Here is a 21,242-nt window from a genome sequence, read left to right as displayed (position 1 = left end):
TCATGACCAGGGAAAATATTTTTCTTTTCGATCTTTTGCTCTTGTATGTCTTGTGAACGGACGCCAGTTAGTCAGCTCTTCTTCTACATAAATTATGCCTCCCGGGATGGAATAAAACCTCGAAACTACTAAAACATTATTTATTTATTTTATATTATATATATAAATACATACATAATAATATAAATAAATACATAAGTTAATGAATATATATATATATATATATATATATATTAACTTATCTTCCATTCATTGAAGGCTAACTAAAAAAAAGATTCAAGTTGATAAAAATAATTTATTTAGCATGATTAAAATTAAAACTCAAGCTCAAATGTATTAAACTTAATGTCAGATCCCAAAAAGAGGAGATGAGTGGAGAAATGCAGTCTTCCTTTTCATAAAAAGGGAAATCTTCACAAACATGAGCAAAGATCAATGGTGAAAAGCCATGACGATTAAATACATCGATTACCAAACAGTAAAATTGCCCAGTATTCAGAATCGACCCTATTTAATATTTCCCGTTAGAGAATTCAATCAGTATTTCCTATAATTTTGTTATACAAAATCATATACTAAATCTATGTATCTATCTATGCATGTATCTATCTAGATATAGATATAGATGTTTATGTAGATACAGATGTATAGATACAGATATAGACGTATATGTAGATAGAGATATAAATATAAATATAGAAGAAGGTGTAGATGTAGATACAGACAGAGATACAGATACAGATACGGATAAATATTAGATATAGATATAGATGTATATATAGGTACAGATGTAAATTGAGATATAAATATAGACAGAGACAGAGATGTCGCTAAATATGTGTATGTAGATACAGATATAAATGTATATGTAGATATAGATGTAAGTATAGATATAGATATAGATGTACTTGATTGAAAGATAAGTTAGGGCAATAATTAATTATATGTAACGCTAATATACGAGGCAAAGAAATTGCTCTCATTACAAATTGTCTTATTACATGAGAACAGCCAAATGTAAACAAATTAATACAAATTAATAAGAACGTTTCAGACTATTCCATTGAACTTTTTTTAAAACGGCATTTAATTCAGCGCCTTGCTAGTTTATGAAGCTGAAAAATATTATTAGAAATGCTTTAGATAAGGTTCATCAAAACTCTATTCATTCAGAAGAAAGATGAAGTTAAAAGAAATTCAAAAAATAGTCATCAAACATATTTTGATTGAATATGAAAATAGGCTTATTTACTTCATTACTAGATATTCGATAATTGGATAGAGTGACTTACCTATGGAATTTAAGCACTGTATTTTTCAAAATTATTATCTCCCAAAGCAATTTTTATATCATTTGAAGATTCAAAATATCTTTTAAATGATATCAATTTCATTCCTGTACTGTTACCAAACTTTAATGAAAAATACCAAAACTTTTAATGAAATTTTTCTACACAATTTTTTTTTTTACGATTTTCAGTATTATGTAATTCAAACTCATCAATAAAAATATTGAATTGCACGTTTTTGTCAATATTAAAAAAAGTTCTCTTAAAATACTTTCTTTGGACATTAATACTGGAATAGGGGAATCACTTCTGCTTTTTATTTCATAGTATATACACATTTTTGATTTGCATACATTAATATTTCTTTTGACTTATTCAATTAAATTCATGCTTTTCGGTTATATTAAATAACAACAGCACACCACACCTCCGTTACTGGAGCTTATGTGGCCACTTTCCAGTTTGGAATCGATGTATATGGACTTTATTTAAAAAAGAAAACAAAAAGGAAGAAAAGAAAAAGTTGCATTGCAATCAGTTGCAAAGAAACATGCAAATGACAATATATGAATGCATATAACATAGCAAAAAATTGTACAAATTGGAATGAAAAATAACTAGAGTATAATAAACCTGAATGAATGAACTTGTTTTTACAGAGAATGAGTATAAAAATAAAGCAATTATAAAAAATGAGATGCTAGAAGAGGCTTATTGATATATTCTGAATAAAATGCGATTAGTATATAAAAATATTGTATTTAAAAACTGATAGGTTTAATCAAATTGGAAGTTGAATTATTAATGAATCTTTTGCCCCAGAGAAAGTTTAAAATTAAAGTTTTCTGAGGTGAAATGAAAGAGTTAAACGATAGGATATCGCATAATTGATTGGATCTTAGACTTCTCCACAAAAGCAAAAATCACCCTCTAATAAGTGAAAACGGCAAAGAAAAAAAGCAAATAGACTATATCTTGTGATAAGTGATAGGCTCTTCGTACATTCCGAAGGCACACATATAAACTTGATTGAACGGACCGCAGTGATATTAACTCTGGTGGGAACTGTGGTTGAGTACTAAGGGCCATCACCGGCAACGGTACAACCTTTCCATGAGGAAGTACGTCCCGTGATACGATCGTCCAAACCAGACTCCCCCCTTTTTCTGTATCCACAAAGGTGGCAAGAACCAACCACTATGCCGGAAGTTTCTCATCCTCAATTACGAGGTGCTCCTCCCTGGGGGGACGTGCCCTGTGATAAACAGGATTTCTTCACAATTTCAGGAGAGTGGTTTTAATTTTGCTTTACTAACTTTATAAGTATAACGGTCAGTGTTTCCACTGTCTCATAGGTGGTTTTTTTTTAAATATTTCTTTATAAATATGTCCTGGATATGCCATTTAAGATGTCACATCCAAGGGGTTTCGGAGCTATTATTAAAACACTTTTCGACATTGACTGCTTTTATCAAATAACAAGGCTATTGAAAAGAAATATGCATTCCGTATGAATATTTATAAGCCCAAAAAGTCAATAATCGCTGCCAACAAGTTGGTCGCCAAAGGCAGTAAGATTCATTTAATTAGCTTGCTACTATTCTGAATTGGTATGTTCTCAATGCCTCCAATAGATAGGCGGAAGGAGGAGCGAAGACTAAAAGTTGAATGCGCTGGGAGCGTGCTAAGTAGATCGAGTTCAAATGAATACAGAGATAAAGGTATTGCCTCACAATTGTACCATGGAATATTATTTCTTAAGATAATATAAAAACTTAATTAATATATAATACTAGAAAATTTGCTTTGCATTCCTTCAGGTTATAAAAAATTATTCATTTATTATAAAATAACCGTTTTTCATTAAGCTATAGTTTCAATATTTATAATTAACAGCAAAATAAAATCACTGATAATTAGTGATAGTATCAGTAGAGAAGGTAATTTGAAAGCTTTTTTTTTATTCACTTATCCGCTTCTCTGTATTCAGTTAGTTATTTGGGTGATAAAAAATCCTCCAGGTTTTACATTCCTACAAGTTTGAAAATATGCTTTATTTGTTATAAAATAACCTTTTTCTCATTCGTTTCAAAAACTAGAATTGACAATGAAAGAAAATCAGTGGTAATTAGTAATAGTACTTGTAGAGAAACTGACCTGAAAGCTGCTTTTTATTCACGCATCAGTTTCTCTATACAAATCTGGTTATTTCGGTGATTAAAAATCATACATACATTGCGTCAAACCAACGTTTCAACATCATAATCAGGAAGATTGAACTGATAAAATCTCATAAAAGATTTATATATTCTAATATTTTTGCATCAGTTAAAACGCTTTTGAAAAACGAATATTTGCTCATATTCAGAAACTGTGGGAATAAAGTTTGTCCGAACTGCTCAGAATTGAAAATTAAGGCTTTATGGATTTTTGTTCTGATTTCGTAAAACTTAACATAATAATTTAAAACTGAATTGCTCGGTAGTGGAATTAATTTTTCATATTATTCTACAGTTGGATAAAATTTAAATTAAGCATCTAATCAAATTACTTATATTCTTCAAGCTCCAAAAAAGAAAAAAATCTTATGAATTTATTACATTTTAAAATGTTTTCATAGCTCAAATAAATTTGTTTTTTTTATTTAAGGTAATCTTACAAATTTTTTCCGTTTTCTACTCTTTTTTTGTATCCAGACAATTTTGTCAGCACCTTACTGAAGTATTTTAGTAAAGTTTATAAAAATAGCTTAGTTATTACAAAAATGAAATGGTAAAAATATATATTTATTTCGATTAAAGAAAGTTTTCTCAAAATTTTCTATGAAATTAAACCTAAATTAAAATCTTCAATACATTTCCAAATTAAAAAAAATCAAAATAGATGTTCGCTATCCAGAACGTGATCTTGATTTTACTTACAAACATATTTCATATTAAAGGGTGATCTTCTATGGTCTATGAGATTTTATCTAATATTTACTTTGCAGAAAATAATGATTCCTGTTTTTGGTATTAAACTAAGATTTTCTATAAAAAAAACATGGTATTAGAATGTTATTTAACCAGCCTAATCACTGTATATTTATTATAGAACTTTTAACTTGTAAATCACATATGAAGAATGATTTTATAATTATGTTTTGCAATGTGTAATGTCATTAAAAATATTTAGGAAATTGCAAAATAAAAATCTCACATAAACTGTCTTCTTTTAACATAAATACTCTTATTCAACGCGTATGAAAATGATGTAGATAGTGCAGTATTATTCAATGAATTAGAACATTTATAATGGCCGATAAAGGACGATAAAGAAAAATGGACTAAAGTAACTAAAATTTATGGGACATGGAGACCTATTATCAACAGTTCAAAGCATTGAAATAATTTTAAAATTTTCTGTGAGTCAGTCTGTCATTATCAACACATCAATATGAAGAATGCTGTGAAGCATCATTACATTCGTACCACACAGCTCAATAAAATTAATTATTCGGTTTGTAGAAAAGTTGTTCGTTATTCAGGAAGAAATAATGAATTTAAATTAAAAAGAAGAAATTGCCAGAATTATTTTTTGCTCAAACTAGCGAGAAAAATGAATGTTTTGGAAATCCGAAATCTTACTGGATAATAGTGGAAGAAAGGCAAGAAATTATTAACTTTCACGAAACTTGTGGGAATCAATATTCATCTGGTATGAATAACTATAACAAATATCACAGTTAGCTCGATTCAGATAATGGCGAAAACAGAAAGCATACGGACTGCAAGTGGAAATCAGCGGGAGTGGTGTCTATAAAATTCTCTTGCATATTCTTTAATAAAGGTGTTATGTCCCATCCTCAGCAAACAATGGTGGATATTCTGTAAGACAGGGAACGCCTTGAATGGTATTGTCATGCTGAATGCTATTTACTGAATATCTCGATCTACATTGGCGGAATTTTTTTTTTTGGCAAGCGGTTAATAGTACCCGAAAAAGTAATCTGCTCTTTAGGCGCGTTTGTCACAACCAATAGAAACCAAAGCTTGGCACCGAATGACTTACCAAATACAGTCACATACAAAGAAAGTTAAGTGTCTACATTTTTGATTCATCGTGTTTATATGGTATTGAAAATGCAGACCGACAGGCTGACAACCCTTTATTGAACTTAACTCAAAATTTGAGAATCAAGATCATATCAAGAAATTTAGCTCTACATTTAGATCTTCGAACTTTGTAAATTATATTATCCATCTAATTTTCTTAATTTTGTATTTATTGTGTTAACTCAAAGTCTAACACACTGGCAGATATCTTTCTTCTGAATAAAGTTTGCTCAAAATTTGATAGAAATTTACAAATCTGTTGCAAAACCCATATACCAAATTTCATCCGTCTAGCCCAAAAATAAGGTCAGATAAAGTATTATTCACCACCCACCGCAAAATTGGTGGACATTAAATAAGGTAGAAAAACGTTTTAACATAGTTAAAAATTATTAATCTTTGGTGTGAATTTTTCATTTTTACTGAATCCATTATTTAGTTTTTTTCTCGAATCATCATGTGATTCTTAGCGAGACTTTAGCTAGTAATCCCTGGTATGTTCTAAACATATCCTAAAGGGCCTGTTTTTTCTGACCAATTGAAACAAAATCATTTTATTTAATAACACACGTTTGAAGAATATTTTATTCTCATAAGCGTATATTTTAAGTATAAAATGTAGCAATGAAATTTTTTATAGGTTTACTTATTTGCAAATTCATTATTTCTTAAACCAGTAAGAAATAAAAATGTCTTAAACCAACATGTCTGCATATAAAAGTTATAAAATGGCCTTCAATTTCATATTATTCAGCTTTATTTCCAATTTTCATTTTTTTGAACCTGCGGTTTCGGTAAACATTAATAAAAAAAAGTATTTACCAAAATAATTGCAAGAGATAGAAATATATTTGGAAACAATCAAAGAGATGAATGTTACCAATTTTTTTATATTAAAAATTGCTTTTATTGTAAATGAGTTTGTCTAGAATATAGTATAAAAGCAGCTGGAAAGATTTAAAAGTCTACATCCGAAACAAAGGAGAATAAGTGCAAAATGTATCGCAAAGTTATCCCTTCCGTGCTTGGTATTTTCTGTTTGGCATTGGCAGTTCAGAGCCAAATGCCAGAGGGATTCGATCTAGACCAATTTTACGGTTGCTTCACTTATGCTCTGTGCGATTCAGGTAGTAATATTACCTATTCACTGATAATGAATTAAATTTAGCATAAAATATATTTATAAAAACTGTTTCATTATAAGATTTTTTTACATTTCGATTATTTTGATTGATTTTATTTTGCAAATAATAATTAATTAGCGTAAATATCATGGTATTCAGCAGCTAATATTTTCGGAAGCTCCCTAATGTAATCATATATTAAAAATATTAAAAGTGTGCATTTGCATTGTAAAAACGAAGTAGGCAAATAAAAAATGTCCTTCCATCAAGGAATGAATGAAAAAATTGATGACCTATTTCTGATTTATACACACGAATTAAATTAAGTAAAATAAGATTAAGCAACGAACAATGATAAAAATGCAACCACTTCTTTGTATAAAAAATAATTTTAAGGATAAAATAATTTAGTATATTTATTATTTCAGACGGACAAGCCCATCAGGACATAATGAAATGCTTCAATTCGCCGACTGATCAGGTAAAACAGTAATTATTTCTTTCAAATGTAAAATGGTTGTGGTGCTTGAACAGTTTCCTGTCTTTGTTAATGAAAGTCTCCCTTTCATCTGTAAAACGTAAACACTTTACGATGCAACTTATCATTAAATCAATAGATTTGTGTCATATTTCTTCGTTTGTCTTGCAACTCTGAAGTGAAATGAATTCACTCAATTGCGACGAAAGTATTCACGGACTTTCCAGAAAAATAATTTTTCGAAAATACAAATTGAGATGATAATATTGACGGATGCTCGGGGAAAGAATTCTTCGGAAATACAATATGAAATGATAGCATTCATGGATGATGCGGTAAAACAATTCTTCAGAAATACAATTTGAGACTACAGTATTCACGGATTTCTCAGAAAAAAAAATTTTTGAAAATACAATTCGAGATTATAATATTAACGCATGGTGTGGTAAAACAATTCTTCGGAAATAAAATTTAAAACCACAGTATTCACGGGCTAATCAAGAAAACAATTTTTCGAAAATACAATTTGAGATTATAGTATTCATTCTCTGGGAATGCTCTGGGAAAACAGTCTTCGGAAATATAATTTGAAATGTCAGTATTCACGGATGATCGGGAAAAAAATTCTTCGGAAATACATTTTGTGATGATAGTAGTCACGAATGCTCCGGGAAAACAATTCTTCGGAAACGGAGTTTGAAATGGCAGTATTCATCGATGTTCGGGAAAAAAATTCTTCAGAAGCATATTTTGAGATGACAATATTCATGGATGCTCTGGAAAAATAATTCTTCGGAAATACAATTTTCGGTAATATATGGTTGAAAGTAAGAAGCTCATTCCTTCGGAAGAAAGAAATAGCGTGCAGCAGCTTTCAGAATATTTAATCAACTTTTTAACTTTCTGTGTTATTTTTTATGGGCTTACAGTTCTAATTAATCACTCGCAATTTATTATTAATTTAAAAAATTATTTTAATAAATTGAATGTCTATTTTAAAAAATAATGATATTTCTCGTAAGGAGAATTTTCAATTAAGGACTAGTTTTCTTGAAATTCCGTTTTAATATCCATAGCAGTCTGTTAATTAATTAAGTTTAATTATTAACTTACATTAAATTTACATTATGTTTAAAATAAAATTATCTGTTGCATTCCCAAAAATGGAGCTGTGATTGTCAACATCTTTAATTTTATGGTAATGTTTCTTAGCTTGTTTTGTTATCCCCGAATTTGTATGAAACATTATATGAAATTTATTTTATTTTGTATTATATTTGTATGAAATATTATATAAAATATATTTAGGAGATAGGGGAATTATATAAGTTAGTCTTATTGCAAACGACATGAAAAAAAAGCATACATAATTTTCTGCTTTTTTTTCATAGCCTGTGAGCTGACTTTTGTTAAATTTTACACACTTATTCGCTGATATATGTAGCTTTAATTTGAACCGTTTTTAGAATTTATTAATGACAAATTAATAATTACCTTTTTTACAAAATGTACTCGATGATATACCTAACTTAAAAACTGAAACGTTTTGCGAATTTTTTAGGTACTTTTTAGTAGTTAATTATTTTATAAACGTAGTTGCTGATATACCTAGCTTTGAATCGAAACTGATTTATGAATTTTTCTGGTAAATAATTAGTACTTAATTATTTTACAAATTCATTAGCTTAAGTATCTAGGGTAGAAACTGAACTGTTTTACGAATTTACTTGCAACTATTTAGTAGTTAACCATATTATTAATGTTCTAGTAGAAATACCTGGCTATGAAACTAAACTGTAATAAGAAATTATTTTCAACTATTTTGCCATTAACTATTTTATGGAGGCACAAGCTGATATACATTGCTCTGGAATTGAATTGTTATTTCAGCTTTATTTATATAGTTATTTTCTTTCTTTTGTTAGCAAAAAAAAACCGTTATCAGCTATATTGATAAAAATTACTACAACTACAAAACCAACCTGGCATCCGAAGCAATACAAAAGTATTGCAGTAAAAGCGGAGATGATCAAGTAAGTAATTTTGATTCCTGATATTTTCTTGCAGTTAATAATAACTGTTACACTAAGAATTTCGAATACATGTGTTTTCGATTATTCAAATGAGTTGGCAATTTTTCCTTTAAGGTACCCCCCCCGGGGGGGCACCTCGAAACGAGGATGAGACGCTTCCGGTATGATGGTTGGATCTCACCATCCTGATGGGTACATAAATAGGTGGGAGATCTCACTCCTCCCATCGATGACGGGACGTACTTCCTGCGGGAAGGTTTGTACCGTGGGCGGTGATGTCCCTTATGATTCAGGAAATCCCTTAGTATCAGAGAGAAAAGTACTTCAAAAATTAGAAATAACAGCCTTTTTTGGGGCTAAAAAGTGGTATAAAACACAATAGTTCAGAGGCTTATAAAATGATTTGTTTAAAATTTTGGAGATAGATTAAGAAAGATAATATCTGCTTCCTGAATAAAAAAGGTTATATCTATATCCAATTTTTAAATATCAGGGCTTGATTGGTAAATAACTTTAAATTTTCGGGGAGTTTTCTCACAGTTTGAAGCACTAAAAGTACTATAAAAGCATATTGTGCAGAGTGTATTCAGAAATTAGCATACTAAATTTGAACAAAAATAGGCATTAGAATTTAATTGATGAGATTTTTTTGTAAGAAATTTTTTTTCAAAGCTTAGAATTTCAGAAAAAAACATTTAAAGATGTAGAATAGCATCAAAACACGTACAAATGCAATTATAAAAATCGGTATTACTTCCCAAAAATACACTTAAAAATAAATTTCTTGCGTTTTTATGAAGAACATTACTGCTTTTTTATAAAATTATTGAATTTTTTTTTAAAAAATCCTGATTTTGCATAAAAATCATGATTTTTATGATTATTTTTCAACTTAATCACCAACCTTGATGCAATATTGTGAGATGAATTTTTAAGGATTAATACTTAAACCCAACTATGGGAAATTTAGCAGTTCATTTTTCGACATATATTATTTTTTTCAATGCAATAATTTTAATGGTTGTTTTAAACGCCTCTCTGCTTTTCCAAATACCGTGTAGATTTATTTTTTTATCAATTTTTTTTTACAGATGAATGCATTTAAACAGACCCTCAAGGGTGTTGACGGCTACCAGAAAGTAAGTGTCATGATTTTAATTACTTCTAATACTTTTATATTTGCTACATGTTTTGCTACAGTACTACATGTTTCCTGCAGTATTATTGTAATATTTTCTTGCGAAGTTTTGACAAAACAGCAAATTTATCTAGTTCTGAATTTTAAAAAACAATTAATTTCGATTGCATTATTTTTTACAAAATACTGCGTAGAACATAAATATTTATTGAAGGAATGTTAAAAAATAAGTTAATCGTTTATTTTATAGCGCATGAAAAACTTTAAAATTATACAATATTTCAATACTCTTCATTCCTTTGGCAGAAAAAAAGGTAGCAGTGAATTTTGCTAAAATTTATTTTGTAGCTAAAACCGCTCATAATTGCTAATGATAAATAACTGAAAAATCTGGAAATATTATTTTGAATGTTAAATTCACATTTAAATGAAAAAAGGTTTAGTTTAGCTATATTAACGTCCCATTTTTTAGCAACACTAGGGCTATTTTGGGACGGAATTCGTAGTTTTGAACCGCGGTAAGATGTCGACTACTGTCTGCTATTTAAAATATTGTACAATTCATTACAGCATCATTGTTAAGGAAGATTTTTATTTAGTCTGCTTTAGTGATTTCTATTATTATCGATTGAGTCTTTTATCTCTCTTTGACACTACTTCCTAACATTTTAAATGCTTTGCAAATCATTACTTTATCATAGTTAGGAAAATGTCTTCTTTAGTAACTTCTTCTAGTATTGTCCCAGTTCGTCTTTTATGACTTTTTGACACTACTACATAATATTTAACATAATGTACAATGCATTACAGTATCGTAGTTTAGGAAGGAGTCTATTTAATTTTGCTTAGAGAATAACTTCTATTTATTGACTGCACAAGTATGATGAAAATTTATCGTTGTTCTGGATCTTTAATTTTTGTACTTTTACTTACATTGTTATTTATTTCTTTCTTACTTTTATACATATATATTTATATTTACAGAGTAATTAGAATTAAACTTCCCCTATAAGCAGCATCATATAACGCAAACGGGTGAACGGATTGTAACGAAATTTAGTATATAGACTATACATGAGATGCTCTCACGGAATTTCGAAAAAAAAAATCAGTTCCAAAATGTCCACCATAGGGCTCGTTTTCCGGAAAAACCTTAATTTAACTCAATAAACGATCAAGACGGAATACAGAAACAATGTTAACAATCCAGAACTATGAGTGATAAAATGTAAAACCAGGAAAAACTGTCAGTTCTAGGAAAAAATGTCGCGAGATTTGCATGCTTGCTATGAAGAGGATGCTTTATGCAAAACAGTTAGGATAAGAAACGTTTGCAGTCGTTGTCATGTTTTATGTCCATGTTTTCGGCTGTAATGATGACTGTATCTTTTTGGGACGTTGAACGACCTTAAGAACTCCATAACGCTTCATGTGTGAAGCATCACAACTAATCGGTTTCGATCTGCTGTTAAAAATATTGTCTATCGACTTCAAATTTTGCAGGTGCATGAGGGTGGTCACATGGAGAACCTGGACACGATTAACAACTTCACCTGTTATACAATGTCATCTTAATCTGTTCTTGTTTCTGCAAACTGAACTTTATTTTTCTCAAACAACTTACTGTTATTTTTTCTTTGCCTTTACTAAAAGTGGTTAGGAGATAAAAAAACTAGTCAATAAATGTTAATATTGTTTCTGTATTTCGTTTTGGTCGTTTATTGAGCTAAAATTAATAATTTTACGGAAAAGGCGTTCTCAGATGGACGTTAAGCAACTAAACATTTTTCCATCATCCCATCTTATATATATATATAAGAATTTTATTTTCATGTCTGCATTAAGCATGAGTAAGAATAATACTATACTAGCAGAAATGAGTTGAACAACGGAGTATATCCAAAAGAAGAATTTGGTAACAATCAAATTGATGTTCATCTAATGAATATTAATAAAATAACATAATAACTTCCAAAAGCAGGTATGTAAAACATTTAACACGGATCTAAGGAATTGCTGAAAATTTACTTAAAATTTTCAAGTACCTTTAATATGTAATATAATATTCCATAATCTCCGACTAATATTTCACTTTTTCAGTGTTCCTTATGCAAACACGTTGCCCCAAGGAGACAATAGAATAAGGTCTGACTAAATCAAACACCATTTTCAACGTAATAAAACTCCGTTTCATGTCAATTGTATTTGATCATCCATTTAATATGTTTGTTTGAGAAAAATTGAGTGACAAAAATGCTACATTCAGTCGTTAAATTATATACATATTTATTATTTTATAGATGACATGCAATTCTTCAAATATGCAGCAACAATGCAAAACTGCAACAGAGTTGGCGGTATGTAATTTTATATTTTATTTGAAGAAAATATTTTATACTAAACGTAAAGTTTTTTTCTTTTCATTTTATCATTACAACAATAAACAGCAACCACACTACTGTTTACTGACTCTTAAATATGATTATAATAAATTGGCATGAATCACTTTTAGACTCGTGGCGGACTTTTAAAATCTAATGAAACGATAGTACAAGATTGTTCATGTTATTTCAGATGGTTTTGAAAGTATTTCTGTTGATGCAAATAACGCGAATTTTAGTATATATGATGTGTCACTATATATCAAATCAAATAAACACAGAAATAATAGAAAAATGGGAAAGAAAGAAAATTCCAAATAATTCATAAGTGGTGTAATTTTATTTACAAAAATTTCAAATGCCAAATTTAAAGGGAATAAAAAACTATGCAAAAGCTTAAAACAAGCCACATTGATTTTTAATTTTAACCTCATGTTCAAGGTCATTTCAAATTATTTTTTTTATTTTTATTTTTTTATTATTTTGGAAAGAGTCAAAAAAATTTGTACCACACTGTTGGACACACTGTGCCTTTAGCAGCCTCTGGTGTTATATTTCTATTTCATTCACCTGTTTCAACGTTCTGAACTAATTTATAGACGATTATTTTGATACATTAAGAAAAATATCTTCATAAACAAAAAACAAAAAATGGTTCATAAACGATTGTTGAAAAGAAACTGTTTTTAAATTATTAAAACAATATGTTCATAGACGACGAAGACTTGTTTATGTACATGTTAGGCACTTTCGGTCAGGTGTAATTTTTGCTTGAAGATAGATAGATAGATGCGAAATAATAAGATTATAAATAATATTAATAAAAGGGGGGGGTAGACAAAATTTATATTTAAAATTCATTTACAGAATGCGCCGAAATATACAATACTGAAATGAAAAGATGAATAAACTTGCATTATTTTCATCTGTGAGTTTATTTTTTTCCTTAGAAAATATTAACATACATACTACACACTGTTCGCTTGTTGATTTACCACGGTATGTGTAATGTAAACTTGCACCGCCTCGTTGTAGATAATGTTCACACTGATTCTTAAACATATCCTAAACAAATGTTGCTGCAGATGTCTTTCTCACGCAATGCAAGCACAATTCTTGGTGGATTTTCATAGTTGGACACACTCTCCTTTAACATTTGCTGGTCGACTGTTCGGTGCTTAACAGACTTCCCCTTCCGGGAACCAGTACACTACAAAAGCGGCGAAATCGCGTAATAATATGCAGTATAACTGTTGCAGAGGATTGCTATGAGCGAGGGGAGAATCTGGGACCTTGTGGCTCGCAGCCGAATAACAACACCACAAGACAACAGCAATTGGCCATGTTTCGTAGCTGTTATCTGGCTTATATGCTTTTCACCACACTACGTTACTTGGTGTCGTCTTATTAAACTTCTCTTGGAATTGTTCTGCCCCCTTTTTTCAAACTCGGTCTGCCTTCATGACCGCTTCCGTATAAACGGGAATAAGTCTTAACTATAAATACTTTTTCCTCTGTCAAGAAACAAATTTCCAACAACAACTGCACAACACAGTTTTATTTTCACTACAACGAACACGTATAGCTGAAACTATGTTTCGTCGACAAATGCAACCAAGTGTTCGAGAAGCGTGAGTTTCAGTACTGTATATTTTGGCGCATAATGTATTTTAAGTGCCGTCGCTTTTATCAGTATTCTAAATGCCACAGCAGGACGTCCGTTTGTCAATGGGAAAGATGTTTGTCAATGGCGTCTTCAAGGGAAGTGATCATTCATAAAGATAATTAGATTTTAGCACTGCTTTTGGACAAATACAAGTCAAGAACAAATGAAAGGATTTAGATGAACCCGCAGAAAAAAAAATTGATCATGATTTATTAATAATGTCTTCCACTTCATTCTCATGTTTAGAGTGGATAACAGAATTCCTGATGTAATAGATAGACGGCTTTTGTTATCACACAAATAACTTTATTTTGAACTAGCTTCTATGGCAACTGGACAGTTCGTTCGATTCCTTAGCATAAATTTATCCTGTAAATTTAAAAGGTGTATATTCTTCGCTAGATATAGACATAATAATATTTGAAGTAGTTTTCCCATCACGTTTGGCTGAGATTATCATGAATTTTAAATAAATAAATTATAGTATTACAAATATGTTTTGAGGGCTGAATTAGAAATTTTATCTAGACTACGCACTTCCTGTAGGCGTAAGCTTTTAATTGGTGGATCTAATTGTGTTGGTATACAAGCAAGTATATATAGTTTTAGAATTCCTTCATTAACTCTTAGATATGTTCACCTTTGCAGATATCATTGGAACATTTAAACGATATTTATAGATTTCCCTGACTTCTATAAAATATCAATTTCTTATGTGGTATATATGGCTCATTTTTTCAATTCAATTAATATTGTACAACTTTTATTTCATTATTTACACTCAAACCTTTTTTTATCTTTATTTGCATTTATTTAATTGCTAATTTTAAAAAAACCGGTTATAACTTACATTTTTGAAGTCAATGTAGTTTTTTTTAACATTTTAAGAAACATTTACTTTAAGTAATTATTTTTTTAAGGTATGACAAAAAGAATAAAGGTGTTTTCAAAATCACACTAAAATTTTATTCATCTATTGTATATGGATTACAAAGTAGTACAAAAATGGTTGATATGAAATTCATGTTTCTGTTTCATGATTTATTGTTTATAATCGCATTTGGTAATGATTATAATTATGATTATGCTCTCATTATGATTATGCCTGAAAATGATTATGCTCTTTAATTTTATTTGGTGCAGACATTATTAACTTGATTATTTATTCATTAATTCCATTCTTTTTTAGAGCTGCTTTTTCTCTCTTCTTGGAAATCTCAAGGAAAGGGAACTATGCAATATAAAACCATGAGGAAAACAAATACAAAAAGTTGTTAGATCGATAAAACATCTTTATTTGTAAACAAAATTAAAAGGTTTTTGAGAAATAAAATTGTCATATACATTTACAAGAGGCATTTTAAATGAGTATTTATTTTTTTATTTTACATGAAAAATACATTTTACAAAGTGAAAATATTTCAGAATCAAGCTTTGCACATTTGTTCAATTTAATATATATATAGATATATAACGTACACATTATCCGATAAATGCATTACTAAAAAAATTTTGCGTAAATATTCTTTCTTCAATTTTCTTTTTTTATATATGTAATGATATTTTGAAACCTGATTTAAATTTTAATTAATTTCCTCATCTTTATCTTAATTTAACCCATATTAACTTCATTACAAAATGTTCTTTTATTTCCTGATCCATTTTTACCTTTTTTATTTAATTAATGCTCACGAGTTCTAAAATTGCTGAAATCGACAGGTTTCCACATTCCGAGTGAAAGAATAAAAATCTGTAAGTCAAAACAAATTATTTTAAAAGATACCTAAATTCCCCTATCCTAAATCGACAGGTGTAAAAAAATCCCTATCATATCAGAATATCATTCTATATAATGACCAGGGAAAATATTTTTCTTTTCGATCTGTTGCTCTTGTATCTCTTGTGAACGGACGCCAATTATTCAGCTCTTCTTGTACATAAATTATGCCTCCCGGGAAGGAATAAAACCTCGAAACTACTAAAACATTATGTATTTATTTTATATTATATATATAAAAACATACATAATAATATAAATAAATACATAAGTTAATGAATATATATATATATATATATATATATATATATATATATATATATATATATATATGTATATATATATATATATATATATATATATATATATATATATATATATATATATATATATATATATATATATATATATATATATATATATATATATATTAACTTATCTTCCATTCATTGAAGGCTAACTAAAAAAAAGATTCAAGTTGATGAAAATAATTTATTTAGCATGATTAAAATTAAAACTCAAGCTCAAATGCATTAAACTTAATGACAGATCCCAAAAAGAGGAGATTAGTGGAAAAATGCAGTCTTCCTTTTCATAAAAAGGGAAATCTTCACAAACATGAGCAAAGATCAATGGTGAAAAGCCATGACGATTAAATACATCGATTACCAAACAGTAAAATTGCCCAGTATTCAAAATCGACCCTATTTAATATTTCCCGTTAGAGAATTCAATCAGTATTTCCTATAATTTTGTTATACAAAATCATATACTAAATCTATGTATCTATCTATGCATGTATCTATCTAGATATAGATATAGATGTTTATGTAGATACAGATATAGACGTATATGTAGATAGAGACATAAATATAAATATAGAAGAAGGTGTAGATGTAGACATAGATGCAGACATAGATACAGATACAGATACGGATATAGATTAGATATAGATATAGATGTATATATAGGTATAGATGTAATTTCAGATATAAATATAGACAGAGACAGAGATGTCGCTAAATATGTGTATGTAGATACAGATATAAATGTATATGTAGATATAGATGTAAGTATAGATATAGATATACATGATTGAAAGATAAGTTAGGGCAATAATTAATTATATGTAACGCTAATATACGAGGCAAAGAAATTGCTCTCATTACATATTGTCTTTTTACATGAGAACAGCCAAATGTAAACAAATTAATATAAGAACGTTTCAGACTATTTCATTGAACGTTTTTTAAAACGGCATTTAATTCAGCGCCTTGCTAGTTTATGAAGCTGAAAAATATTATTAGAAATGCTTTAGATAAGGTTCATCAAAACTCTATTCATTCAGAAGAATGATGAAGTTAAAAGAAATTCAAAAAATAGTCATCAAACATAGTTTGATTGAATATGAAAATAGGCTTATTTACTTCATTACAAGATATTCGATAATTGGATAGAGTGACTTACCTATGGAAATTAAGCACTGTTCTTTTCAAAATTATTATCTCCCAAAGCAATTTTTGTATCATTTAAATATTCAAAAAATCTTTTAAATGATATCAATTTCATTCCTGTACTGTTACCAAACTTTAATGAAAAACACCAAAACATTTAATGAAATTTTTATACACAATTTTTTTTTTTTTTTTTTTTTTTTTTTTTTTTTACGATTTTCAGTATTATGTAATTCAAACTCATCAATAAAAATATTGATTTGCACGTTTTTGTCAATAATAAAAAAAATTCTCTTAAAATACTTTCTTTGGGCATTAATACTGGAATAGGGTAATCACTTCTGCTTTTTATTTCATAGTATATACACATTTTTGATTTGCATACATTAATATTTGTTTTGACTTATTCAATTAAATTCATGCTTTTCGGTTATATTAAATAACAACACCACACCACACCTCCGTTACTGGAGCTTATGTTGTCACTTTCCAGTTTGTAATAGATGTAGATGGACTTATTAAAAAACAAAACAAAAAGGAAGAAAGGAAAAAGTTACATTGCAATCAGTTGCAAAGAAACATGCAAATGACAATATATGAATGCATATAACATAGCATAAAATTGTACAAATTGGAATGAAAAATAACTAGAGTATAATAAACCTGAATGAATGAACTTGTTTTTACAGAGAATGAGTATAAAAATAAAGCAATTATAAAAAATGAGATGCTAGAAGAGGCTTATTGATGTATTCTGAATAAAATACGATAAGTATATAAAAATATTGTATGGAATAATTGATAGGTTTAATCAAATTGGAAGTTGAATTATTAATGACTCTTTTGCCCCAGAGAAAGTTTAAAATGAAAGTTTTCTGAGGTGCCATGAAAGAGTTAAACGATAGGATATCGCATAATTGATTGGATCTTAGACTTCTCCACAAAAGCAAAAATCACCCTCTAATAAGTGAAAACGGCGAAGAAAAAAAGCAAATAGACTATATCTTGTGATAAGTGATAGGCTCTTCGTACATTCCGAAGGCACACATATAAACTTGAATGAACGGACCGCAGGGATAGTAACTCTGGTGGGAACTGTGGTTGAGTACTAAGGGCCATCACCGGCAACGGTACAACCTTTCCATGAGGAAGTTCGTCCCGTCATACGATCGACTGTACCAGACTCCCCCCTTTTTCTGTATCCACAAAGGTGGCAAGAACCAACCACTATGCAGGAAGTTTCTCATCCTCAATTACGAGGTGCTCCCGCCTGGGGGGACGTACCCTGTGATAAACAGGATTTCTTCACAATTTCAGGAGAGTGGTTTTAATTTTGCTTTAGTAACTTTATAAGTATAACGGCCAGTGTTTCCACTGTCTCAAAGGTGTTTTTTTTTTTTTTTTGAATATTTCTTTATAAATATGTCCTGGATATGCTGTTTAAGATGTCACATCCAAGGGATTTCGGAGCTATAATTAAAACACTTTTTGACATTAAATGCTTTTATCAAATAACAAGGCTATTGAAAAGAAATATGCATTCTATATCACTATTTATAAGCCCAAAAAGTCAATAATCGCTGCCAACAAGTTGGTCGCCAAAGGCAGTAAGATTCTTTTAATAAGCTTGCTACTATTCTGAATTGGTATGTTCTCAATCCCTCCAATAGATAGGCGGAAGGAGGAGCGAAGACTAAAAGTTGAATGCGCTGGGAGCGTGCTAAGTAGACCGAGTTAAAATGAATACAGAGATAAAAGTATTGCCTCACAATTGTACCATGGAATATTATTTCTTAAGATAATATAAAAACTTAGTTAATATATAATACTAGAAAATTTGCTTTGCATTCCTTCAGGTTTAAAAAAAGGATTCATTTATTATAAAATAACCGTTTCTCATTAAGCTATAGTTTCAAAATTTATAATTAACAGCAAAATAAAATCACATTTAAAATAACAGCAAAATAATCTTTTCTTCGTCCGTTTCAAAAATTATAATTAACATTAAAAGGAAATCATTGGTAATTAGTAATAGTATCAGTAGAGAATGTAATTTGAAAGCTTTTTTTTATTCACTTATCCGCTTCTCTGTATTATATTAGTTATTTGGGTGATAAAAAATCCTCCAAGTTTTACATTCCTACAAGTTTGAAAATATGCTTTATTTGTTATAAAATGACCTTTTTCTCATTCGTTTCAAAAACTAGAATTGACAATGAAAGAAAATCAGTGGTAATTAGTAATAGTACTTGTAGAGAATCTGACCTGAAAGCTTCTTTTTATTCACGCATCAGTTTCTCTATACTCATCTGGTTATTTCGGTGATTAAAAATCATACATACATTGCGTCAAACCAAAGTTTAAACATCATAATCAGGAAGATTGAACTGATAAAATCTCATAAAAGATTTATATATTCTAATATTTCTGCATCAGTTAAAACGCTTTTGAAAAACGAATATTTGCTCATATTCAGAAACTGTGGGAATAAAGTTTGTCCGAACTGCTCAGAAATGAAAATTAAGGCTTTATGGATTTTTGTCCTGATTTCATAAAACTTAACATAATAATTTAAAACTGAATTGCTCGGTAGTGGAAGGAATTTTTCATATTATTCTACAGTTGGATAATATTTAAAATAAGCATCTAATCAAAGTACTTAGATTCTTCAAGCTCCAAAAAAGAAAAAAAATTTTTATGAATTTATTACATTTTAAAATGTTTTCATAGCTCAAATAAATTTCTTTTTTTATTTAAGGTAATCTTACAAACTTTTATCAGTTTTCTACTCTTTTTTTGTATCCAGACAATTTTGTCAGCACCTTACTGTCGTATTTTAGTAAAGTTTATAAAAATAGCTTAGTTATTACAAAACTGAAATGGTAAAAATATATATTTATTTCGATTAAAGAAAGTTTTCTCAAAATTTTCTATGAAATTAAACCTAAATTAAAATCTTCAATACATTTCCAAATTAAAAAAAAATCAAAATAGATGTTCGCTATCCAGAACGTGATCTTGATTTTACTTACAAACATATTTCATATTAAAGGGTGATCTTCTATGGTCGATGAGATTTTATCTAATATTTACTTTGCAGAAAATAATGATTCCCATTTTTGGTATTAAACTAAGATTTTCTATAAAAAAACATGGTATTAAAATGTTATTTAACCAGCCTAATCACTGTATATTTATTATTGAACTTTTAACTTGTAAATCACATATGAAGAATGATTTTATAATTATGTTTTGCAATGTGTAATGTCATTAAAAATCTTTAGGAAATTGCAAAATAAAAATCTCACATAAACTGTCTTCTTTTAACATAAATACTCTTATTCAACGCGTATGAAAATGATGTAGATAGTGCAGTATTATTCAATGAATTAGAACATTTATAATGGCCGATAAAGGACGATAAAGAAAAATGGACTAAAGCAACTAAAATTTATGGGACATGGAGACCTATTATCAACAGTTCAAAGTATTGAAATAATTTTAAAATTTTCTGTGAGTCAGTCTGTCATTATCAACACATCAATATGAAGAATGCTGTGAAGCATCATTACATTCGTACCACACAGCTCAATAAAATTAATTATTCGTTTTGTAGAAAAGTTGTTCGTTATTCAGGAAGAAATAAGGAATTAAAATTAAAAAGAAGAAATTGCCAGAATTATTTTTTGCTCAAACTCGCGAGAAAAATGAATGTTTTGGAAATCCGAAATCTTACTGGATAATAGTGGAAGAAAGGCAAGAAATTATTAACTTTCACGAAACTTGTGGGAATCAATATTCATCTGGT

The 21,242-nt window shown here is 28.9% G+C and overlaps 2 protein-coding genes across 2 annotated transcripts in view; one reads left to right on the top strand and one right to left on the bottom strand.

Moving 5' to 3' along the window:
* LOC129971658 (uncharacterized) overlaps window positions 1-21,242 on the bottom strand; it is a 180,589-nt gene that overhangs the window by 124,400 nt on the left and 34,947 nt on the right. The window lies entirely within an intron of this gene.
* On the top strand, window positions 6,338-15,555 carry LOC129971683 (uncharacterized). Its single transcript, XM_056085661.1, has 6 exons — window positions 6,338-6,510; window positions 6,936-6,988; window positions 8,911-9,018; window positions 10,110-10,157; window positions 12,457-12,513; window positions 15,393-15,555. Exons 1-6 carry the CDS (start codon window positions 6,381-6,383, stop codon window positions 15,453-15,455), a joined length of 459 nt encoding a protein of 152 aa, XP_055941636.1. The 5' UTR covers window positions 6,338-6,380; the 3' UTR covers window positions 15,456-15,555.

This window comes from Argiope bruennichi, chromosome 1 (genome assembly GCF_947563725.1).
Source record: "Argiope bruennichi chromosome 1, qqArgBrue1.1, whole genome shotgun sequence".
NCBI classification, from domain to species: domain Eukaryota; kingdom Metazoa; phylum Arthropoda; class Arachnida; order Araneae; family Araneidae; genus Argiope; species Argiope bruennichi.
The sequence above is the reverse complement of the archived record's forward strand: the minus strand, read 5'-3'. Positions and strand labels throughout refer to the sequence as shown.

Bases quoted from the DNA above. Each gene is read 5' to 3' on its own strand.
- LOC129971683 (XM_056085661.1), top strand. From the start codon at position 6,381: ATGTATCGCAAAGTTATCCCTTCCGTGCTTGGTATTTTCTGTTTGGCA. The intron at 6,511-6,935 runs GTAGTAATATTA...TTATTATTTCAG, and splicing joins TTATGCTCTGTGCGATTCAG to ACGGACAAGCCCATCAGGAC. The intron at 12,514-15,392 runs GTATGTAATTTT...ATTCTTTTTTAG, and splicing joins AAACTGCAACAGAGTTGGCG to AGCTGCTTTTTCTCTCTTCT.